Source organism: Saccopteryx bilineata, chromosome 6 (assembly GCF_036850765.1).
Source record: "Saccopteryx bilineata isolate mSacBil1 chromosome 6, mSacBil1_pri_phased_curated, whole genome shotgun sequence".
In the NCBI taxonomy this organism is placed as follows: domain Eukaryota; kingdom Metazoa; phylum Chordata; class Mammalia; order Chiroptera; family Emballonuridae; genus Saccopteryx; species Saccopteryx bilineata.
Window position 1 is genome coordinate 121,427,971 of NC_089495.1, and position 24,555 is coordinate 121,452,525.

Genomic DNA, 24,555 nt, shown 5'->3' on the forward strand with positions numbered 1-24,555 from the left:
ATATTATTAAAAAAATACTATGAAGAACTGTACGCCAAAAAACTAGACAACCTAGACGAAATGGACAAATTCCTTAAAACATATAATCTTCCAAAAATTAATCTGAATCAGAAAACCTAAACAGACCAATTACAACAAATGAGATTGAAACAGTTATCAAAAAAGTCCCAAAAAAGAAAAGTCCTGGGCCTGATGGCTTCACAAATGAATTTTACCAAATATTCAAAGAAGAACTAACTCCTATACTTCTCAAGCTATTTCAAAAAATTCAAGAGGAAGGAAGACTTCCAAGCTCCTTTTATGAGGTGAGCATAATTCTGATTCCAAAACCAGGCAAAGATAACACAAAGAAAGAAAACTATAGGCCAATATCCCTGATGAATTTAGATGCTAAAATCCTCAACAAAATATTAGCAAACCAGATCCAGCAATATATGGAAAAAATCATACACCAGGATCAAGTGGGATTTATTCTTGGGAGGCAAGGCTGGTATAATATTTGTAAATCAATCAATGTAATTCATCACATAAACAAAAGTAAGGAGAAAAACCACATGATCATTTCAATAGATGCAGAAAAAGCATTTGATAAAATCCAGCACCCATTCATGATCAAAACTCAGCAAAGTGGGAATACAGGGTACATACCTCAACATGATAAAGGCCATCTATGACAAACCCACAGCCAACATCATACTCAATGGACAAAAATTAAAAACAATACCCTTAAGATCAGGAACAAGGCAGGGGTGCCCCCTTTCACCACTCTTATTCAACATAGTTCTGGAAGTCCTAGCCACAGCAATCAGACAAGAAAAAGAAATAAAAGGCATCCAAATTGGAAAAGAAGAAGTAAAACTATCATTATTTGCAGATGATATGATATTGTATATAGAAAACCCTAAAGTCTCAGTAAAAAACTACTAGACCTGATAAATGAATTCAGCAAGGTGGCAGGATATAAAATTAATACTCAGAAATCAGAGGCATTTTTATACACTAACAATGAACTGTCAGAAAGAGAAATTAAGGAACCAATCCCCTTTACCATTGCAACCAAAAAAATAAAGTACCTAGGAATAATTAACCAGAGAGATTAAAGACTTGTACTCGGAAAATTATAAAACATTGATAAAAGAAATCAGGGAAGATACAAACAAGTGGAAGCATATACCGTGCTCATGGTTAGGAAGAATAAACATCATTAAAATGTCTATATTACCCAAAGCAATTTATAAATTCAATGCAATACCAATTAAAATACCAATGACTTACTTCAAAGATATAGAACACATATTCCAAAAATTTATATGGAACCAAAAGAGAACACGAATTGCCTCAGCAATCTTGAAAAGGAAGAAAAAAGTGGTGCACACTTCTGGATATCAAGTTATACTATAAGGCCATTGTACTCAAAACAGCATGGTACTGGCATAAGAACAGGCATATAGATCAATGGAACAGAACTGAGAACCCAGAAATAAACCCACACCTTTATGGACAACCGATATTTGACAAAGGAGGTAAGAGCATACATTGGAGAAAAGACAGCCTCTTCAACAAATGGTGTTGGGAAAACTGAACAGCTACCTGCAATAAAATGAAACTAGACCACCAACTTACACCATGCACAAAAATCAACTCAAAATGTATAAAAGACTTAAATGTAAGCCGTGAAACCATAAGCATCTTAGAAGAAAACATAGGCAGTAAGCTTTCTGACATTTCTCACAGCAATATATTTGCCGATTTGTCTCCACAGGCAAGTGAAATAAAAGACAGGATAAACAAATGGGACTATATCAAACTAAAAAGCTTCTGCACAGCTAAAGACAATAAGAACAAAATAAAAAGACAAACTACACAATGGGAGAATATATTTGACAATGCATCTGATAAGGGGTTAATAACCAAAATTTATAAAGAACTTGTAAAACTTAATACCAGGAAGACAAACAATCCAATCCAAAAATGGGCAAAAGAAATGAATAGACACTTCTCCAAAGGGGACATACAGATGGCCAATAGGCATATGAAAAAATGCTCAACATCACTAATCATTAGAGAAATGCAAATTAAAATCACAATGAGATATCACCTCACACCAGTCAGAATGGCGCTCATCAACAAAACAACACAGAATAAGTGCTGGCGAGGATGTGGAGAAAAGGGAACCCTCCTGCACTGCTGGTGGGAATGCAGACTGGTGCAGCCACTGTGGAAAACAGTATGGAGATTCCTCAAAAAAAAAAAAAAAAAAAATCGAACTGCCTTTCAACCCAGCTATCCCACTGTTAGGTATATACCCCAAGAATACCATAGCACTGTTTGAAAAGAAGAAATGCACCCCCATGTTTATGGCAGCATTGTTCACAATAGCGAAAATCTGGAAACAGCCCAAGTGTTCATTAGAGGACGAGTGGATTAAAAAGCTTTGGTACATATATACTATGGAACACTACTCAGCCATAAGAAATGATGACATCGATCATTTACAACAACATGGATGGACTCTGATAACATTATACTGAGCGAAAGAAGTAAATCAGAAAAAACTAAGAACTATATGATTCCATACATAGGTGGGACATAAAAATGAGACTCAGAGACATGGACAAGAGTGTGGGAGTTATGGGGTGGGGGGGAGGAGAGGGAGGGGAGGGGCACAAAGAAAACCAGTTAGAAAGTGATGGAAGACAATTGTACTTTGGGTGATGGGAATGCAGCATAAGCAAATGTCAAAATAACCTAGAGCTGTTTTCTCTGAACATATGTACCCGGATTTATCAATGTAACCCCATTAAAATTTATCAAAAAAAAAAAAAAAAAAAGAAAAAAAAAGAAAAGAAAAAGCAAGGAGGCTTGGTCTGAAGAGCATTTTCTTCCTTTCTTTCTTTTTTTTGTTTTTCTTTACAGAGACAGAGAGAGAGTTAGACAGGAACAGACAGGAACGGAGAGATGAGAAGCATCAATCATTAATTTTTCATTGCGCGTTGCAACACCTTAGTTGTTCATTGATTGCTTTCTTACATGTGCCCTGACCATGGGCCTTCAGCAGACCGAGTAACCCCTTGCTCGAGCCAGCGACCTTGGGCTCAAGCTGGCAAGCCCTTGCTCAAACCAGATGAGCCTGCACTCAAGCTGGCGACCTTGGGGTCTCAAACCTGGGTCTTCCGCATCCCAGTCTGACGCTCCATCCACTGCGCCACCGCCTGGTCAGGCTGAAGAGCATTTTCTTAGCACAGTGGGTGCTTCAAATATCTCCTCAAGTGATAATGGTGGCTGAGCCAGGATAACAGGAACTAAATAGACCCCACAAACTAAAAAAAAAAAAAAAAAAAAAAAAAAAAGTCTTCTTTAAACAATCTTGTACACATCCACACACACACCAGACATAAAATAAGTTGCAAAAGGCAGGTGGTGGGCCTGACCTGTGGTTGCGCAATGGATTAAGAGTCTACCTGGGGCCCTGGCCGGTTGGCTCAGAGGTAGAGCATCGGCCTGGTGTGCAAAAGTCCCGGGTTCAATTCCCGGCCAGGGCACACATTAGAAGCGCCCATCTGCTTCTCCACCCCTTCCCCTCTCCTTCCTGTCTCTCTCTTCCCCTCCTGCAGCCAAGGCTTCATTGGAGCAAAGTTGGCCTGGGGGCTGAGGATGGCTCTATGGGTTCTGCCTCAGGTGCTAGAATGGCTCTGGTTGCAACAGAGCAACGCCCCAGGTGGGCAGAGCATCGCCTCTGGGGGGCGTGCGGGGTGGATCCCGGTCGGGCGCATGCGGGAGTCTGTCTGACTGCCTCCCCATTTCCAACTTCAGAAAAATACAAAAAAAAAAAAAAAAAAAAAAAGAGTCTACTTGGAATGCTGAGGTCACTGGTTTGAAACCCTGGGCTTGCCTGGTCAAGGCACATTTGGGAATTTATGCTTCCTGTTCCTCCCCCTTCTCTCTTTCTCTCTATCGCTCTCTCTGTCTCTCTTCTTTAAAATGAGTAAATTAAAAAAAAAAAAGGCAGGTGGTGGACAGCGAAATCTCTTCAGCTTACTGCCAAGTCCAGGACGCTGACTTTAGAAACACACTCTGTATTTCTTTTAAAACGTTTATTGCGCATTAAATGGCCCATTCCCCTTGGTAGCTCAGTTTTTACCACCTTAGGAATGTCTCCCTTTAAACCTTCTTTACTTCTTGCCGCACTGAAAACTTTGTTCTCTCTTCCAAGGATAAAGAATAGTTGATCGTTGCTGGTCACAAGCTGCCGAAGAATGGCTCCTGGGGCTGAGGCCCAAACGCATCCTCTGAGCAGGGCTAGACCCTCCCACTGCTGTTGGCCAGCCCACTGCTGGTGCCTGCTGCTGCCCTGATTGTTGCTGAGCCTGGTTGCTCACCGTGCTTGTTTATGTTCGGGCTCAGCTGACCTCGGGCACTTCCAATAAATACACAGCCTGCTCCCCTGTCTTCCAGGGGACTGACCTCTCCAGAGGAAAACCTGCCCGAGGCTGCACACATTTCCAGAGGTGGGAAGCATTACATGGAGCACATCACCAGGGTACCAAATAAACCGCAGACTAGTGGTTATAAAACAGGAGCTGTAAAAAGGTGTGCTGGGTGGAGTGCTGGGGAACACGCTATAGGGCTGTGGGCTTTGGAAGCCTCTCTGCACTCTTCAGTGCCTTTCTCGTCACTGAAGGAAGCAGCACGCGCTCCAGAGGGGTGCAGAAGGCAGCCGCTTACACCCTGATACCTGAGGCCACTGAGAGGGTCACTAGGTCACATCTCTTCCAGCCACTTTGTAAACTGCTTCCTTGCTCTGGAGTCAGCAGGAGCCACGAGAAAGGGAGCAGCTTTCCTCGGGTGTGGCCAGGCATGGCGACCTTGGAGAGGCAGAGCGTCCTCTCCCAAATCCAAATTTATTGGAAGGTTGGGGTTTAAAGATGAAATTGGGAACACCCTCCCTCCCCCTTTTAAGAAAGGAGAATAAAAACAGAGGCTTGCCTGCCTCACCTGCAAACAGGGAGGGGAAGTTTGAGCTGTGGTGGCCTCAAGCAGCACACCTTCTGGGTCGGCAGCTTTGGGACAGAGTAAAGACTAGAACAGGTTCTTCGCTCCTTTGTGGTGAAAATGAATGTTCAAGTTGAGGCACAGTGTGGTTCCCACGGAGGCTCCAAGGTCAGCACGGACGCCTGATCAATCCTGCCGTGGGTGGCCGTGAAGAGCTGCCTGGCCTCTGTTCTGCTGCACTGGCCCCTCTGCACGGGCAACTCTCCCAGACTGGCCTGGCGCTGCCGGGACTCCTCTCTGGCCTTACCATGTGCTAATTCTGTGCATGGACAGGCAGTGCCCACCAGGTCTCCTCAGATGGTGGCTGAGCTGTGAGAAATCAGCAGTTTGGCTCAAGGAACCAGTTACATGGTGCTTATTAGCCCTTGTCTCTCTGCAAAGGTCCGGGAACTGAGGAGGTCTGGGCTGGGGCTGTTAACTGTTGGGAAAGACCAGCCAAAACCCCAATACCTGTGGCCCCACCTGCGTGCCTGTCTGATGGGATGTGAGGCTGGGCCGAGGGAAGTTACAGGGTCTTACCAGGCCTGCCTCTGCCGGCCTGGACAAGGGCACACCCCCAAACCTTAATGACTATGTTGTGGGAGGTGGAAAACTCCGGGACCGAAACTGAGAAAAACTGGTCTGCAGAGCCAGGGTTGCCCAGGCAGCAAGTGGCGTCTGTGCCTGCTGGTCCGGCCTCAGACAGTGTGGAAATATGTCCGTGACGGGGGGCAGACATGAAGTCTGGCGCCAGGAGAAGGGGTAGGAGGTGGAGGGGGGACCAGACACAGCCTCCAGGAGGGGGCAGAAGAGTTATGAGCACGGCCTCCGCAAGGGCCGCTGGGGTCAGTAACACTATAGAGAAGGCTAATAAATACATGACGTCACAAGCGTTCCATCAGGCTGGCACAGGGCACCTCTCACTTCCATACTGGGTGCCAGGTGATCAGTGTCTCTAGTAAAGATATAAAGAGGAAACTGCTTTTTTTTTTTCAAGTATTAAAAAAAATAAGTTAATTGACAAAAAGAGTCTGAAGTGCTGAGTGTCTCACCAGATTGTCAGCTTCAATTTAATGTGCAAATGCAGGAAATGCCGGGCAAGTCACCCCTGCCTTGACTGAAGCACTCAGCAGTGACAGCGCCGTCCACCCACTGCGGGCTGGACATGGAGAGCCTCGCCTGTCTCCCAGCGTCAGCATTTTCCAGTGTTAAAGTGGTTGTGAATCAAAAGAAAACGCAGCAACGCACAGGCCTCAAGTCAGTCAGAGAGGCCTGGGGCATTTGGCCACTTGGAGTCCAGTGTGTGGTGTAAGGCTGGGAGCAGATCCCTCCTGGGTGCTCCTCACTGGAATAATGAACTCAGAAGCTGGGCCCCTTGGCTTCCTGGCGGTGCAGGTAGGCATCTCCAACTGGCCTTGGCCCCTCCCAGTCTTAATTCACACGTGGCCTTCTGGGGTGTCTCCTTCATTGCTTTGTGGGCTTCAGGGAGCGTGAAGAAGACAGTTGCCCCCTCCTCTCTGAGGGGTGCATGCTGATGGCTGTGGTTCTGACAGAGGGGGGCCGCTTCCTTCTCTTCTCACACATGCCTGCATGAGAAGGGGCACTGGTCACAATGTGCTGGCCTTTCTCCTCCCACGTCCACCTCTGGCTCCAGGAGCTCCTCTCCCTGAAGGGGAAGTCAGGGCGAGTCTCTTCAAGGAGACCGAGTAGCTTCAGATAATCATCACCTGGGCTTCCCACCTCCTCAGGTCTCAGATCCAGGTGGTTGGGAGAGCCCGTCCGGGGTCGGCGGGTCCCACAGAGCAGCCAGCAGAGTCGGCAGGAGCTCAAGACCAGTGCAGGCTGAAGCCCTTGGTCAGCATGACGGCCTCCAGGTCCTTGTCTTCCTCCTTCTCCCGGAGCCGCTGCTCCTCCAGAAGGGCCACAAGAGCATCTCTCTGCTCCACCACCTCCAGCATCTCATTCAGAATCTTCTTCTCCTCCAACAGCTCCTCCTCCGTCTTGAGGTGATCTGGGCAGAGGCAGACAGCGTCAGGTCTGCAGGGCCAAGAAGCAGCAGGCTCACACCAGCCTTTCTGTGGGCAGCACCCCTGCTCCCTTCTTACCTTCCACGGCCATCCGCTCCCGGAGCTCCTGCTGCAGCCGGCTCTGCCGGTCCTCTAGCTCCAGCTCCCGGGCGCTGGGGAGGTGGGGTGGGGAGACAGACAACAGTGACTTGAGGTCTGTGTAGCCTCACCCGGAGTTAGGAAGGAGCTGCGCTCCTGCTGCCATAGGCATAGAGTTCATGTCTGCCGCCCCACTCCCTAGCTGGTCCCACCAAGACCACTTACAAGATCATCAGCTCCGACTCATAGCGCACCATGGCATTCTTCTCCTGCACCAGCCGGAACCACTCCTGCATCAGCTTGGGGTCATCTTTCTTGCCCATGCCTGTAGAGAGAGGGCATGTCAGGCACAGAGATGGGCATACCTGGCCAGCGGGAGCCATCACACAGGGCAAATGTGCAGAGAGCAGAGCAGATGCTGCTGGAACACTCCCTCCCCAGCCAGGGCCAGAGTTTGCCTGCAGCCCAGGAGGGGTGCCATGCCCACCCTGGGCCTAAGGGGGCCTGTGCTTTGTTTGTCCTTCCCAGGCCCAGCCCTCACCCCTCAGTACTCTAGTCACTTGTGGGGTCCTCTCCTGCTCAGTGGTTTTCCTCTGCTATGGTTTCAGTGCTCTGCCCTCCTTCCTGCCTGCCACTCATCTGACATTTATGAGGCACCTGCTATGCAGTGGGCCAGCCCTGAGGAAAGCAGCCTGATGACCAAGGCAAATATGAATGGGCCTCCTTTTAAGCCACACTAACTCAGCTCCTTCGGGACACTGTCCCCTTGGGCCTCACCTTTTCTTTCATCCTGACAAACACTCTCTTCAATGGGATCTGCATGGCTATCAGGTTGCTCAGCAAGGGCAGAGACACACTCAGACCTTGAGGCTAAATGAGGTGGTATGCCAGCTCTGATCTTACCCAGCAGTGGTCCAGGCTGGCACCTGTTGGCTACCTCAGGCTGCCCTACACCACTAGGCTGCAGAGATCAGGCCCACCAGGAGTTGGCTGACCTCACTGCAGCAGGAGGATGGGTGGAAGACCTTTCCAAGGAATCAAACTACACAGAGATGGATAATACTTTTCCATGGAGCACAAAGAAGCCACAGTGTGGTCCTGCCTGAGGGCAAGTGCCAGGCTATGCTGGTGGTTCTTCAGTATTTTTGAATTATGAACCATTTTGCAAATCTCACAAAAGGACTCTCTTCCTAGAAAGAAAATGCATGTGTACCATCTAACAACTTCAGAGTGTGTCATGGGGTTCCTGAAAGCTATCCACCAGCCCCAGATGAAAAGGCGTTAGACTGGAAATCTCTCAAAGTGCTTTCCGTTCTATGCATCACTTGGTTGGACATTTTATACCAATAAAGACTAGACCTAGGAACATATGGAGTGTACCCTCAGGGGAACGACTCGTTTGCTGAGTTCCTGGCTCATTCTTTCCTACATTCTTCACACCTGACTTCCTCACCTGACTTCCTCACCCACAATTCAAAGACACCTCTTTCTGCAATGCTGACTGCTTGATGCACACGAGGCCCAAGCCAGGTAGTCTTCCAGTGGGCCCACTCTCTGGACAGGCAGAAACGAATCATGTTCATATGAGCAGGGGTTAGTGGACACAGCTGTGCTCCCAGGTGAAGCCCTGTCCCTGAGTCCTACTCTGAAGGCTGGATGCTCCCTCCCGATTGGCTGTCTGCTACTGTGGAGTGCATGCCAGAGTGCCTGGGGCCAAAGCTCTCCTCACCCAACCCAACAGACTTGGTGCTCTGGCTGTTAAAACAGCGTGTGGCTCACAGTTCCTGCATTCCTTTCTGAGCGTCTCTGCACAGTGTGCCCAGGTGGCCTTGGAGACAGAGCCCTGGGCATGCAAGCTTCCCGTGTGCAGGCTGTGGCTGCACGGGGAAGGCTCTCCCTCCTTCCCGCCTCCCCAAAGTCCACAGGAGACATCTGGACACCACTCATGAGCTCCGGTAGAGACGGTTCACAGCCAATGAGCAGAAAAGTATGTGGTGGGATGGGTGAAAGTAAGATGTGAGCCATGGGGAGCAGAGGAAGAGGTTAGCAAGGGTTAGTCATGACCACACTCCCCCTTCCCTTCCCACATGCCTTTTCAATGACAATTGTATCAGACAAACTTAAAACACACACACACACACACACATACACACACACTCAGCAAGACAGAGAAGTTTGCTTCTAGTGGTTGTTTGGGAAAAGAACTCGGGGGCATTTGTATAGACCAGTCTTTGTAAGGACAGTATTCCTCGACTCCACCAACACAAAGCATTGCCACACAGGCGGGAGGCTCCTCACCTGTGAACCTGGCCCCTCTTATCTGCTGGACGTGAGACTGAAAGGCCCAACCACTAACGTGGTGCAATATCCCGGGACTCTCTGTGGCAGCCTGGAGGCGCCCTGGAGGCCCTCTGGCTTCACTCCTCTCCCAGTCCTCCCCTGAGACAGTCAAAGGGATACTGTACCTTGTAAGAAACTGCCACATACTCATGACGTTTTGTAAGAGGGCCATCAAGTGTCAGAGAGAGAGACAGCAGGGTGTGGGTCCCTCTGTAACTAGCGGTTGCTATGGCCTGAGGGGCAGTGGGGTGAAGTGGGGAGTTACTTTACCTTCCTGGACACAGCAAGGGCAGAAGGAGAGAGGTCTACGCCGTGGAGTCCCGCCACTGGGCTCAACTTCAAAAAGGACCAAACAAGGAAATGGAGGAAGAGACAGAAAAAGACAAAAAGGAAGAGGAGGAGGAGTTTGGAAGTGGAGAGGGCCAGGGAGACAGTGAAATAAAAAACAAGCAAAGGACAAAAAGCATAAAAGTGAGAAAGGAACAACAGGAGGAAAAGAAAAAAAATGGAGAAGTAGAAACAAGAGAAACAAAGTCTACAAATGAATTAAGTCCTTTTTTCAGCATGGAAACAGGTAAGAGCAGACCCAGGCATGGGTGGTAGTCCCTGATGTGGGCGTGTCGCTTAAAAGGGGGGGGGCACATGCACATGTTCCAGTCCCCAGGGTGGGGGCTCACGGGCAAGGGCTGCTCCTTTTCCCTCAGTCCCCACTGGGAGGGCGGTGACACTGGATATTACCACACAGTGGCCTTTTGGGTTTTGGGTGTTGGGTTCCCTCCTCAAAAACGCCCAAAGCCCCTGGATAGGTTTGCCTACCTCTGCGGACCAGACTGTGTTACAGACGTGGCCAAAACTGCTTCTAGGTTTGCAGGTGATAACCTCGGGAAATCAACTAAACCTGTGTCCATGTTCATGACACGTGCTCCAGGCAGAATGGAGCTGGGACGTCTAGGGGGCCCGAGGGCTTGCAGCCACTGAGTAGCTGTGCCCACCGAAAGCAGTGGAGTCTCTGGGGGCAGCACCCAACCTGTGATGCTTCCTGCGCTCTGACACACGTCATGCTTAAACTCAGCGGGGTGTGTTGGGGGAACGCGTCCATAAAGAGGCAGCTTTCACCAGACCGCCTCACTGTCCCCCCCATACCAGGAGAGCCAGCCACCCCTTTCTTCTCCCTTCCACTTGCACAGAGAGATCTAATGCCACAGCTGGAGGAAGGCTGTCACACTTCGGACGGACTGGAAGACCAAAAAGGGTGAGCTGACAGGACATGCTAAAGACCCACAGCAACACTGCTGGTTGCGGTCGTGGGCAGGCGACTGCGAGAAGACAGTGTGCAGACAGAGGCCTGATGGTGGCTCATGGAAGAGGGAGCACAACAGGGACCATCACAGAACCACAGGGCACACTGGGGACAAGGAACACCCCCCCCCCCCCCCCCGCAGTAGAAATGCCTCAGGGACTCTGCGGTGTGTGAGAACAGAGTGCCAGAAGTAACTGTTTTAGTCACCAGAAGGGCCAAACGGACAAGTTCCTGGTTGAGGGGCCTCCGCTCTGCAGCTGTGCCAGTCCAGGTGCACTTCCTGTCTTCTGTGCCCAGGGATTCCCACAGGGCAGTGATGGGCAGGGATCAGCTCCTGCTGAGACTCCAAAACTAGAGCCAGGGTTGTGTGTGTGTGTGTGTGAAGTGCTGGTGACACCAGGGTGCTCAGCACAGGACCGTGGCTGACACGCTGGGGTCAGGGAGTAGGTCCCTTTACTGAAAAACACACTGCTCTACAGCTGGTCTACATCCAACCTTCCCTGTCACACAGGTGTAGAGCCTGTGCTGGTGCTCAGAATCCTGCCCAGGTCCCGTGAAGCACAACGCCAGGGGGCACCCGGTCACTCCCTGAGCACTGTCACCCCGGACGGGCTGTGGTGTGGGAGGGACAGTGTCCACACCCATCCGGGAGGACATGGCACACTGCCTGACACACCTCCAAAACGGGGCGTCTGTGCCTGTGTGCATATCTGAACACGTGGTTCTGCTTGTTGGCTATCACAACACACAGCTTTCAGCTTCCTCCACAGAGACCACATCCTTGTACACCCTTTCCAGTAAGAAGACAGTCTGCAGCTACAGCGTATTCAGAGCAGAAATCGGGAAATGGAATTAGAACGGGGGGGGGGGGGGGGCATCAGGTGAAGCCAGTGTGTGAAAAAGGAAAGCTTTCCCATAACAAGAGGCAGAGGTGGGAAGCGAATGGCCAGAAGGCACGTCTTCAGGCACCGGGTGAGCCAACTCTGCATGGCGATGATTCTCTCCTCCTCACTTCCTGCGCGCTCTGAACCGCCCATCATGCCTGCTATTTTAATAATCAGAAAGCACCCAATAAATATTGCTTTATAAAGAAGACACTGAAGAGGAAAAACTGACTGGAAACATCAGCCAAGTAAAGGGAGCTGTGCTCAGACCCGGACCCGAAGCGAGCGTGCGCAGGGGAGCCCAGAGGTCCAGGTTCTGAGACTGTCTGCCTGATTGGGAGATGTGAGAAAGAGAGGGTTTGGTCCACTAGTTCTGAGGGCAAAGACATCATCAAGCTTATGGCAAATAGAAGTGAAAACTTTTGAAAAAAATGCTACGGTTCTGTCTCTTTGCCACAGCCACCATATCTGTCAACTTTCAACCCACCTTTGTGTCCTCTGGCTCCAATCACTACTCCGCGCAACACTGGGACTGGATGCTGGTTGGAGGCTTCCCACCAGCAGGTCTGCACTCATCCTCAACACTCTGCCTGTCCTCAGCACACTCACCTGCTCCACCTGTCATCATGGCAACTAATTTTCTCCTCTGAAGCAGCACTTCTTTCTGAAATGTGACCACCATCAGCAACTCTTTAGTGCCCACTCACCTTGACCTGTGGAGCAGGTGCCAGGTGAGTGTTTAAGGGCAGCAGACATCACCACATAGTAAGGCAGGTCTCATCACAACCCACATGCAGCGACCAAGGATGGTGCTTTATCATCTGACAACGCTTGTATGCATGTTGTTTCACTGACCCTTCCCATGGCCGCCATGGGGAGGGCATTAGTAACTCCGTTTCCAAATGGGGATCTGAGGCTCGAAGACACGAAGTGTGGTGCAGTCTGACTGAACTCCAACTTTCCTTTCCCTGAACTGTTTGTTCTCTTTAAAGGGCCAGCCAAAGCTCCAGGTAAATCTGACAGCAGGCAGCTACAGAATCATATATGGATCCTCCTCAGAATGTCAGCCTGGAAGAGTGGCGTGGTCACCCCGTCCTCCAGTCTTTGTATAGGCCCCAAGAGGACGAGTGGCCAGGCTGGGGATATAATGAAGCTAGGACCCAGGTCTCACCCTCCCAGCTGGGGGTGCTCTCCACACTGCCCCTTGACCTCTGACCTGCTTGGCACCTCGCTCTAGCCCTGCCTCTTGTGTGGCCCAGGGCAGTGGAGCAGTTGGCAGGTGGAAACTTCCCCCTTCTCTCCACTTGTCCCTTCCATATTTCCATTTTCCTCCGATTTCCTCATAAAGGCTTGTCCAGGAGACTTCACCCAAAGCTCTGCACCTTCCCCTCCCACCCTGCCAGCTAACTGAAATGCTAGGCTAGCTTAAACATAAAACCAACCAACATTCCCGACACTGAGCTTGGATGTCCATCTGAAATGCACACAAACCCGACTTGACTCGGTCCTTTACTGTCAAAATCCCAAGGTTCCCTAGCTTGAGACCGGTAAGCAGAGGAGGGTCTGGGACATTTCTCACTAGGAGGGTGAGGACGGCATTATAAAGCCTGGGGAGGCCAAGACAAAGGCCCAGTCCCAGTCACAGGTCACTGTCCAGCAGGTGCAGCATGGGCCACGAGGGCAGTCAGTGTAGGTTTGCATCTCAATTCAATCATTCTGTTTTGCCTGGTTACATTCAATCCATTGACTTCTATATTGGTGCTAAGTAAAAAATAATTAGGAATACCTTAAAAGAACAATAAACTTACTTTAAGGACTAAGAAATTTCATAAGAAATGCCTGAGAACCTCTGATGTTTTAGTGCTAACACAAGCCATGTCTTAAGAGACAAAACATAATTTTCTACTTGGAAGCAACAGACGAGGGCAGCCACAGCAGGAAGGCCGGCTGGCAGGCGGGCCTCGGGGTCACTGCACACACGGCAGGAGACAGCCAGCACACTGAGCTGAAGTGGAAAGGCTGCACGGGCTCTGCTTGGTCCAGGTGCCCACCTCCCACGCACCGCTCCCGCTCCTGCACGGGACAGAGGAGCCGTACCAAGGCGGGAGCGGAAGGGCCTGGCGGGGACAGACCTATGTCTTGGGGACCCCAGCCCGGAATGCTGCCTCTTCCCATGGATACGCTGGTTATGACCTACAACGTATGGCCTGGTACTGTACACCAGAAACATCTTGAGGGCTTTTTATGAGCTGAACTACCATTGATAACTGCATTTCCACATGAAAATACTGAATTGCACATAATCAACCCATAAACGTCATACAACAGCATCTTAGAGGCTCAAAGCCGCATCATCCCTCTGATACCTGGCAGCTGTTCATGCACAGAACTCTGCCAAGTGCCCAGAGTTGCTGACGTCCCTCCAGTGACACTGGGAAACCCTGTGTATTGGAAGAGCTCCTTTTTGACTCTGACTTCCTCTGGCCTCCAAGGCATCACAGAGGGAAGAGGCACGCTCACTGCTCGGTCACATTTCAAGCCGCTCTTCCTGCCATGGGAGCCCTGGGCTGGTTGGTCTCTGCAGCCAAGGAGGCCTCACCTCGCTGGGGCAGACATCCTGTTCTCACATGTGTTTTCAGCAGCCACACCCCCATGCTTTCTGGTCTGGCATTGCAGCAACACCCTAGTCTCTAATTCATGCCACACATGCTACCAGAATCTGATGCTTTTTTTCCTAAGAAACACCAGCCACAGTACCTTTCATGCCCAACCTCAATCAACCAGATTATACTCGCAGAAAGCCATGTGTCCGGGCTTGGGAGAATTTCTTGGTGTTTCAGGTATACAGAAGGGGCTTTCACTGATGTTCTTTTCTGTGTTGTGCAGGGCATGTAGCCTGAAGCAAGGGAAGACTGACTGAGTGTTTTGTTGAGTAAGATCATACTTGACTTTTCTGACTCCTCAACCCAGGAAATCTACTTGCTCAGTCTCAGTGCCATGCCTGACACGAGGTGGCCTTTGTATTGTAAGATGGAGGTGCCCAGGGACAATGACAAATACTGGGGCCCAACAGGAAGTCCAGCTGGCTGGCTACCAGGCTGTGAAAGGTATGTGGCCCAGCAGGCCCAGTCCACAGACATGTGACAGGGCTGGGGATCTTGTGTTATAAAACTTAGTGCAGAATGGGTCCCTAGAAAAATAAAGGCCACCCTACCCCAAAAAGGGGAAAGTAAAACCCAGCATACATAAACTGAGATACACACAGACGTGTACATTCACTTGTGTACAAACCTGTACACAGAACAATGCCAGGAAACCGCAAGGATTTTAACATTCCTAAGCAAAGACAGAGCCAGGTTAATACTCAGACCAACCAGGCTAGCCAGAATCTACCAACATCAGGTGGAAGGAAGGAAACAGAACAGGAAGGCCCAGAGGGAGGGCAGTGAGTAGGCCTGAAGTTGCCCCTGGGTCTTCTGCCCCAAACCACCAGCAACAGCAAGGACCACTTGCAAGCCCTTTACTCAACATTCTAAACTATCCACGTTCTTCCCATTTTCCTTTGAGGCAAGTCAAGAGGTGAGGCCTCTGACAACTGGAAATGAGGTACGTACACGGTGGGGTAGAGCAGGTTTACAGCTGTCAGAACACGAGACAGTTTCCTCTTATTAACTACTGCATTCTTTCCCATACAAACTGTAAACCTACTTTTGCCCCAACCTGTATATTTTTAATTGAAAGTTATTCAGAAGAGATATGGTTTTTATATAAAGATTCCCAGTCACCTATCTGTTCTGGCGCAACAAAGAAGTGGAAGTGCTGAGTGGGTCAGGAGGGGCCTGCCAGTGTCCTGGGAGGAGGACCAAGAGGGGTGAGGTCACCAGGTGCCCTTCCTCTCAGGCCTAAGCTCTGTGTCCTTTTAATGGTTTGTTTGAAATCACAAGGCTCAGCTATGTGAAGAATGGGTCATTATCTTTATACAGCCCACAGGGAGATTTTAGTAGAGGTCTGGAGCCTGCACTCAGCATGATGGGCGGAGCCCCTGTGGCAAGCCCGAGCCCCCACAGCTTTGTCTTGCACACCGTGGAGTAAGGTCAGAGCCATCCCAGCATCAGGGTTTCTGGGTGGCCTTTAGAGGGTACAAGAGTAGAGAAGCTACCAAGCTGTACATCTCAGACTTCAGACTTCAAAGTGTAATTTCTTTCCTCCAAATAGTGAATATTACCAAATGCTCCAAGAATGGAACATTAGATGAATCTGAAAGGGCCGCAGCTAATTCCGGTAGCTCTGCGTCCCTACCGGAGCTGGACGGGAGCAGGGCTGGAGGACCCTCCCAGTGGCGAGCGTAAGCCACAGGAGAAGCCGAACCTCTAAACAGAAATCATGTGAGCTGAGAGAGGAGAAGTGATGGGTTTGTGAGAGCCGCACGGCTGGGCTCTCAGGCACTTGCTGGTGGGGGTATTCCATAATTCTGCATCTGTTTCATCTCCCCCGGAACCTGTTGGGATTCTAAACCTGTAAGGCTAATGGCTGGAGTTTGGGGACACAGAAATGGAAACAGCCAGCTACGCTTACTACTCAAGCACTGGGGATAAAGAAGACAACCTGTCTGGCCTGTGGGGGTGCAGTAGATGGGGCGCTGACCTGGAATGCTGAGGTCGCTGGTTCAAAACTCTGGGTTTGCCTGGTCAAGGTGCATACAAGCAACAGCTAGAACAGCTAGAGTGAAGCAACTGTATACTTCTCATTCCTTGTCCTGCCCTCCCCCCCACCTCCTTTCTCTGTAAAATCAGTAAATAAAATCTTGGAAAGAAAGAAAAAAGACAAAACCGAATGCATAACGCAGTCACTAGGCAACAGTATCTTGAACTGGGAGGAGAAGGTGAATATACTTTTAAAGACATGGGATTTGATAGTTTCTTCCAGGAAATTTTGGGAAAAAAAAGTTCTTACACATCGAGATTCACTTAGAAATGACACAAACATCGGCCCTGGCAGGTTGGCTCAGTGGTAGAGCGTTGTCCTGGTGTGCAGGAGTCCCAGGTTCGATTCCCGGCCAGGGCACACAGGAGAGGCGCCCATCTGCTTCTCCACCCCTCCCCCTCTTCTTCCTCCCTGTTTCTCTCCCCCCCCCCCCCCCCCGGCAGCCGGGGCTCCATTGGAGCAAGGTTGGCCCGGGCGCTGGGGATGGCCCCATGGCCTCTCCCTCAAGCACTAGAATGGCTCTGGTTGCAGCAGAGCAACGCCCCAGATGGGCAGAGCATCGCCTCCTGGTGGGCATGCTGGGTGGATCCCAGTCGGGCGCATCCCAGTCTGTCTGTCTGTCTCCCCGTTCCTAGCTTCAGAAAAAAAAAAAGAAAAAAAGAAACGACATAAACATCTTCCAGGAGTATTAGGAGGAGGCAGGAAGAAGGTCAGGGACATTATGCAAGACATGGGGTTTGTTAATGGGGACGTAAGCATCAGCCCTTTTACAGCGTCAATGGTGTGAGTGTGGGCGTCCCTGAACACACCAGAGCTCTAAGGTACTGGAGAATCTGTAGAGGGTGGGAACCCCTGTGGGGCCATGAGGTCACACAGCAGACAGCAGACCAGCGACACCCAGCCCACCAACAGAGCCAGGAGCCAGCCTTCCTGCTGCTGGAGGCTCTCTAAGAATGCAGGAACCTCATAGTAGGAACCACCGAATTATGGCTTTGGATTTTAAATGAATGGGCCAAAACGTAACTCTCTTAAAAGGATGAGATGATGGCAAACAAAATAAGTATGATTTTTGCCAGCTCTGGGTTTTAAGGCCACTTTCAGGCAAGCCTGCAGGGGGCAGTGAGGACGTCCTTAGTACAGCTAAGGACGCAGGACTCCAGGGCAAAAGGGGCCCAGTTCCCAGGCTTAACCTCAGGAGCCGCCGAATCTCTTCTTGACAAAATGTCAGCATTCTTTGCGTGTGTGTGTGTGTGATTTTTTTTAAAATTAATTTTAATGGGGTGACATTGATAAATCAGGGTACATATGTTCAGAGAAACATCTCTAGGTTATTTTGACATTTGATTATGCTGCATTCCCATCACCCAAAGTCCAAAAAATATGGAACACTTCATGAATTTGCGTGTCATCCTTGCGCAGGGGCCATGCTAATGTTCTCTGTATTGTTCCAATTTTAGTATATGTGCTGCTGAAGCGAGCACAAAATGTCAGCATTCTAACAGCAAAACTGCCAGAAGTCTAGGAATGAGAGTGGTGGGTTGGTTATTTCTCTAACCACCAGTCAGCTAATAAATTGTATGATCTGATACGAATGACAAGCTTTGTACAGCAGACATCAAAAGCAACGACTTCCTGCAAGGCAGTGGCTGTGCCTGGGTGTCTGGGTCATCTGGGAGGTGTGTGATCAGACAGGGAAGCCGGCCTCCCCCCAGTTTCTGGCTCAGCAGATATGGGGCGGGGACTTAATACCTGCATCTCTAACAAGTTGCCAGGTCAGGATGCTGCCTTAGCCCTTCCCAGCCTCCACTGAAATGAACTGCAAGTCAGTCCCAGGACGGGGGGGGGGGGGGGGGGGGGGGGGGGGGGGGCAGTGTTACAGCCATCTGTCGGCAGAGCCTTGAGTCTGGTGAAATTGGGGAGAAATTACTAGTGGCACCTTCATGGCACAAGAGCATCCTTATAAAACTGGCTGAGGCTGAGCTCTTGAAATGTTTGATTCCTGAGTGTGGTCAGCAGTGAGCTTCCTAGTGGACACAACACCTGCATGTTGTGAAGGATGGGCTGGGGCAGAGGTCATGTTTGGAGTGTGTGCATGTCCAACAACCAAAATTAGAAGGACCAGGATGCAGATGGGAGGCTGACAGGTTGGGGTATGTGAACTTTTATCATAAAAAAATTAAGATAGCCTTGAACAGCCACGATCCCTTGACCCTCCTTGGGGTAAAACCGGGCGGTGGAGAGGCCCAGCATGCCGCCTCACCATGGGCTGGAAAAGAGCCTGTGCTTTGCCGTTTAGTTACCAGGTTGGTTTCTTCCTGTTTGTGAGCAGGGACTGGGGAGAGCGGGGTGGGAGTGGGATCAGCAGGGTTAGTGTCAGCCGCAGAGGCGGCCATACATACCACCCAGATGCAAGTCGATGAGGTCACTGTAATAAGACTCTCCCCAATAGTCTACAACAAGGAATTGATGAAGAGTTACTGGAGCCAAGAACACCCCCACCCCCAGCAGCCCTGACAAGAAATGTAAGAAGCTGACACATTAAGAGGGGAAGAGACGCGGGGCGGCATGCACCTCTCCATGCGCGTTCTGTGTACACAGGTGTGTGCTGTATCCTGCCTGGTGGGGAGGGGTCCGCTAGCCCAGAGCAGACAGAGTGAACAGCCGGTAGCAGTGTGACTGCTGCTCATATCTCCAATGGTCAGTGAGAACTAATAGCCTTGGCTTTTTGGGAATCCTGGCCCTGCTAGGACTCAACCTTATCTCACTAAGAAGATTTAAAAAATTCAAGGGCAGATCAGGGGCAACTATTTCCTCACTGACTGAGTCTGAGAGACTCTGGGCTGACAGGCTGAAGGCTGGACTACAACCCTTAAAAATGCAGTCAGAGCTCCTGAGAATCCCTACGTGGCCCTCGCTGGTGGGTACCCCGAACTCCACGCAGAACCATTTTTGCTAGGTGACTGGAGATGAGGAGGTGCTGTTTCTTCTGAGGCCAAGCCTCCCACTTCAGTCAGCCTTCTCTCTAAAAGCAGGAAGCGGGTTGTGACTGTTTGCCTGGTGACGGGCACTCTTCGCTTTCTAGCTCACGTGGCTGTGCAGCAAGGACATCATGTTCTTCACACGCCCGAGAAGCAGAGGCTGGGCCGTGCCAAGGGGCTGGCTGGGCTGGCGGCCCCCACCCTCCCAGTTGTGAGCAGATGCAGAGCACAGCAGGCTCAGCTGCTATTCCCCCCCCCCTCCAGACCTCACAATCCGGTGCTGGTCCTGGCTGCCTCCTGCTCCCCGCCAGGCTCCCCCTTCAAGAAAGGACACACCGGAGAGCAGAATGCAAACCGGAAACGGTTTTCCTGCTCATGTTCAAGGACGACCTGGGGGCTTAAGTTTGAATCAGGTCTCTAGGAACAAAAAAGGGCTTCCCAGGTGCTCCAGACCAGAAACCACCCCAGTCCCAGGCTTGCCCTCTGTCGAAGGCTCTGAACCTAACCCTGGCGGTCTGCATTTTCATGGGCTGTAGGCAAGGGAAGCCTGATGGATGGAGAGTGTGCCCACTGGGCAGTCTGACTCCCTTAGCCAGTGATGGAAGCTTGGCCCTTCAAGTGAGACCAAACGGCTGGTGGGCCAGATGATGTCTTCCCGAAAGGGGCCAGTGAGGACTGCTGGAGTTGCCAGACTGTCAGAAGCCACGCGGGTGGGCCAGGAGCACTGGACAGGACAAGTGAGAGGGCTGTGTGCTGAGGCCACAGAGTGCCTGGCAGCTGAGCACACACTGCCCCAGGGACAGTCTCTGCCAGGTAGGAACTGGGACTTCTGACAGATGGGGAACCTGGGAAGTGGTGCCTTAAAAGAGGAAAGGGAATAATGTACTTGGATATACGTTCTTATGGTGAGAGCTACGATATTCTCGGAATATCTCAAACGCATCCTGGGGAAATCTCCCAGTGGAGCTACTGACACTCGTCTCTATAAATGGGACAGACACGTGTTAATTTGGATGGAGGTTTCTGGTAAAGGCTTGCTTAGAAGAGTATGGACTAAGACAGTGGTTTTCAAAGTGTTCTGTGGAGCCCTAGCATTCTTCATGCACTGCTCCACGGCCCTCCCAAATCCCTGATCCACAGCAAACATCACGGAGACACACCACATTCAGTGTTGACGTGCCAACCTTCCACCTGCTGAAGACCATCAACATGCTAATCTGTGCTGTCAGGTGAGCTGGATTTTTGAAGCCCTTAGGACCAGTATCACAGCGTGGTTCGTTTTGTGGTCATTGTATTTTTGTGACCTTTTATCTGAGATCTGCTCTTTATGAGAAATACAAACTGCAGTCAGGCTTTTCAGTGATGTAATCGTGAAAACAATTCCAACTGCCCCATGTTAGTGTCCAGCACCCGCACCACTTAAACTGTGTACATCCCAACATCTCCAGGTGAGCGGTCACAACCTGTGACCATGTATAGTGACCATGCACGTCAGGATGTTCCCTACCGGGGGGGGGGGGTGCTGGAAACACCAGCAGCCCTCAACTGTAGTCTGCATTTTCAAATCTGTGTTAACATTTCAAAGTAATTCTTTTTTTTTTTTTTTTGTATTTTTAAGTGAGAAGCAGGGAGACAGAGAGACAGATTCCCACATGAGCCCAACCGGGATCCACCTGGCTAGCCCACCAGAGGGTGATGCTCTGCCCATCTGGGGCATTGCTCCATTGCAACTGGAGCCATTCTAGCGCCTGAGGCAGAGGCCATAGAGCCATCCTCAGCGCCCGGGCCAACTTTGCTCCAATGGAGCTTTGGCTGCGGGAGGGGAAGAGAGAGACAGAGAGGAAGGAGAGGGGGAAGGTGGAGAAGCAGATGGGCGCTTCTCCTGTGTGCCCTGGCCGGGAATCGAACTCGGGACTCCTACACTCTGGGATCTACTGCTGAGTCAACTGGCCAGGGTCAGAGTAATTCCTTTTGATGTAAACTTGAATTTATAATTTGGTTTGTAAAAAGGTTCTGCTGCTAAAAACCAAGTTTGAGGCCCTGGCCGGTTGGCTCAGCGGTAGAGCGTCGGCCTAGCGTGCGGAGGACCCGGGTTCGATTCCCGGCCAGGGCACACAGGAGAAGCACCCATTTGCTTCTCCACCCCTCCACCGCGCTTTCCTCTCTGTCTCTCTCTTCCCCTCCCGCAGTCAAGGCTCCATTGGAGCAAAGATGGCCCGGGCGCTGGGGATGGCTCCTTGGCCTCTGCCCCAGGCGCTAGAATGGCTCTGGTCGCAAAAGAGCGACACCCCAGAGGGGCAGAGCATCGCCCCCTGGTGGGCAGAGCTTTGACCCTGGTGGGCGTGCCGGGTGGATCCCGGTCGGGCGCATGCGGGAGTCTGTCTGACTGTCTCTCCCTGTTTCCAGCTTCAGAAAAATGAAAAAAAAAAACAAAAAAAAACCAAGTTTGAAAATCACTGACTTGGACAAAATCTTGGCTGTATATGTTCATGAAAAGATAATTAAGCAATTGGAGAGAAGAATTTTGACAAAATCCAATGCCAGCCTTCAGTGGCATATTTTTCTCTGACCCCTTGGTCACCAGCAGCTCATTATAGAAATATGGAAGCCCCATCACAGACTCAAACTGCATGGTACGCAAGTGCTATGCTGGGGGCATTGACGCTGGGGGCCGCCCGCACTCCAGAGCCTGTGGCAGAGTGCAGTGTCCTCCGTGAGGACTTATGTTGACTGTGGATGTGGGTCCACATGGCTGCTGAGCTCATCTGCCTGTGTTGGGAGCTCCACCCTTCACTTTCTACCTTGGCAGAAGTACTTTGTGGGAACGGGTAGAAGGCAGGCCAGGCCCACGCTCCCTCCTGACATCATCTGTAAGAAGAGAAAGCAGCAGGGCTGGGCCCTGTGAGGCGCTTACAGCAGGTGCAGGTACCTCTGGTAGGCATGGGCCCACTCCCCCCAGGGCTCGGGCTGAACAAGGAGGCCACGGCAGAGCACGCAGGACAGGGAGCAAACACCAGGAGGGTGGAGACATCACAGCTTCCTTTGAAAGCCAGGGACCCTTAGGTGCCCCGAATCTCCACTGTGTGACGCAGGGGTCGGGGCTAGTCCTGCAGCCACACGACCCAGGCCTGCAGCTCCTGGGCTCCACAGGGGTTCAAGTGTCTGTATTTCATTTGGTGGCTCAGGTTTTAAGCAGTAAGTTCAGCGAGAAGGCACAAAACCAGGACCATCACACCCTCATCTTTCTCCCTTATCCACTCTCTTCATCTGAAGGTCATTCCTGAGTCAACAGAGTCAAGGCAATTTCAAGGTCTTGAAGGGCCTGGTAAAGAGACCTGCTTCAGTGTCTGGCCCCTGGCTTCCCCAATGTGAATGTCAGTCCTAAAGAACCCCAGGAATACATCTTTACACCAGGCACACATGACAAAGTTGCCCTACTGGCCAGTTTTCCAGCAAGACTGGACAGCAACAGCTGGTCCCAGTCCTAGCTGCTGCTTCTTTGGTTTACAGGCAGCCTGTCTACAAGATACACCCTGTGCCACATTAGAGTAAGGGAGTCATTGGGGGCAACCGCAAAATCAGGTCACTACCTCTCTTCACCCTCAGCCTCACAGCTTCAGTGCTGAACCTGAAGAGGCCTCTGCTCCTACTAGAGATGGAGGGTTCACCAACTAGAGACCCAGCTCTTGAGAAAGCAGATGTCAGTCACTCCATGCTGTGTTGGGGTGACAGTTGGGGCTGGCTCAGTGGTTTCAAGGTTCTTTTTTATTTTTCTGACAGAGACAGAGAGAGTCAGAGAGAAGAACAGATAGGGACAGACAGACAGGAACGGAGAGAGATGAGAGCATCAATTCTTTGTTGCAGCTCCTTAGTTCATTGATTGCTTTCTAATATGTGCCTTGACCGGGGGGCTACAACAGAGCGAGTGACCCCTTGCTCAAGCCAGCAACTTTGGGCTCAAGTCAGCGACCATGGGGTTGTGTCTATTATCCCACGCTCAAGCCAGTGACCCCACACTCAAGCTGGTGAGCCTGCGCTCAAGCTGGCAACCTTGGGGTTTCGAACCTGGGTCCTCCGCATCCCAGTCTGACGCTTTATCCACTGCGCCACCGCCTGGTCAGGCAGTTTCAAGGTCTTGCACCAACAAGGTTCCTGGGTCCTTGGGACCCTGATGACTCAGGTTATTCCTTGCTTTCTCTGTGGCCTGCTGTGCTAAACCACCCTGCAGGTTTCTTGGGTTGTGCAGTAGAGGTCCTTGCTCTGCACTCTCAAGTGCCTCCCCAGGACCGCAGTCACCCAGCACACGGCCCTCACAGCTGTTCCTGTGTCAACTGTTGCTAGCTCTGCACCATCCCCTGCGCCTGTCCCCAGAGCCTGGCATGACCAGACTCAGGGAGATTGGAGCCTGGGCTCACACTGGGAAGCCTGTGTGCTCCTCCCATAGGCGGTGGTGAAGGCTCTGTGGGGCGTGCATCCTCACATGCTCTGAGCAGCTGGGCAGGAAAAGGAGCCTGAGGAGCTAAAAACAGGAGGTGGCATGTGGACACAGGCCAGGGACCCTGCGTGTCCAGTTCTGTGATGGTTCCTTGTGGTACAGCTCTCCCTTACTCCCAGTTCTGTTCTTCTGGAGAAATGGCGTGGGAAAGGAGGAGGAGGGAGGGTGGAAAGCCTAGTGCTTGCCGTCAACAGAAGAAGTGGCAGAGAGGTTACCCTGCAGGTGCATGGCCGCCTGAGTCGGGTGGAAGAACAGGTGTGGGCTCTGGGGAGGTCCTGAACAGAGTGTGTTTCTTTCCTGTGTGTCACAGGAAGCCCTGAATACCATGATGGAGGGACCCAGAGATGCCTGCTGGAGAAGAAGCTAAGACAAAACTAACCCTACCGCGAGGGGAACTCCCTTGGGACAAGTCTCCACAGCAGAACCCAGGCCATACCTGCTTCTCCACGGAGCGCCTTCTCCACAGCAACACCTCGCTCCTCCAGCTGCCGCTGCTTCTCCTCCACCTGCTCCAGCTGCCGCTGGATGATCTGTGGGGATAAGACAGCAGGAGCACCGGCCTTCCCACTCTCCTCAGGAAGACACACACTGCACATGCACGGGGCGGGGGTGCGGAGAGCATGGCAGTGCTCGGGAGAGGCTCCAGGCAGTGCGCTTCGGGCCCAGTGTGTGGACAGGCGTGCCCCAGCCCCTCCCGGGGCAGTTCAGAGGAGGGGTG

At 51.1% G+C, this 24,555-nt stretch overlaps 1 protein-coding gene and 1 non-coding gene across 20 annotated transcripts in view; both read right to left on the minus strand.

The window, feature by feature from the left end:
* The window catches only part of MICAL3 (microtubule associated monooxygenase, calponin and LIM domain containing 3), a 226,614-nt gene that overhangs the window by 9,988 nt on the left and 192,071 nt on the right, over nt 1-24,555 (minus strand). For 13 of the 19 annotated variants that reach the window (XM_066234478.1, XM_066234477.1, XM_066234471.1 and 10 more), the window contains 5 exons: nt 24,274-24,367; nt 9,747-9,812; nt 7,362-7,461; nt 7,137-7,210; nt 4,969-7,042 (listed from right to left, as the gene is read on the minus strand). In XM_066234478.1, the coding sequence (XP_066090575.1) occupies nt 6,858-7,042; nt 7,137-7,210; nt 7,362-7,461; nt 9,747-9,812; nt 24,274-24,367 (519 nt within the window). In that variant the 3' untranslated portion in view covers nt 4,969-6,857. Of the gene's footprint in view, nt 1-4,968; nt 7,043-7,136; nt 7,211-7,361; nt 7,462-9,746; nt 9,813-18,763; nt 18,815-24,273; nt 24,368-24,555 lie in introns of those variants that run through there. The other 6 variants (XM_066234480.1, XM_066234479.1, XM_066234473.1 and 3 more) reach the window with 4 other exon arrangements.
* Nucleotides 17,739-17,845, minus strand: LOC136309717 (U6 spliceosomal RNA). The gene has a single exon (XR_010726369.1). It is a non-coding gene; the product is annotated as a U6 spliceosomal RNA (small nuclear RNA).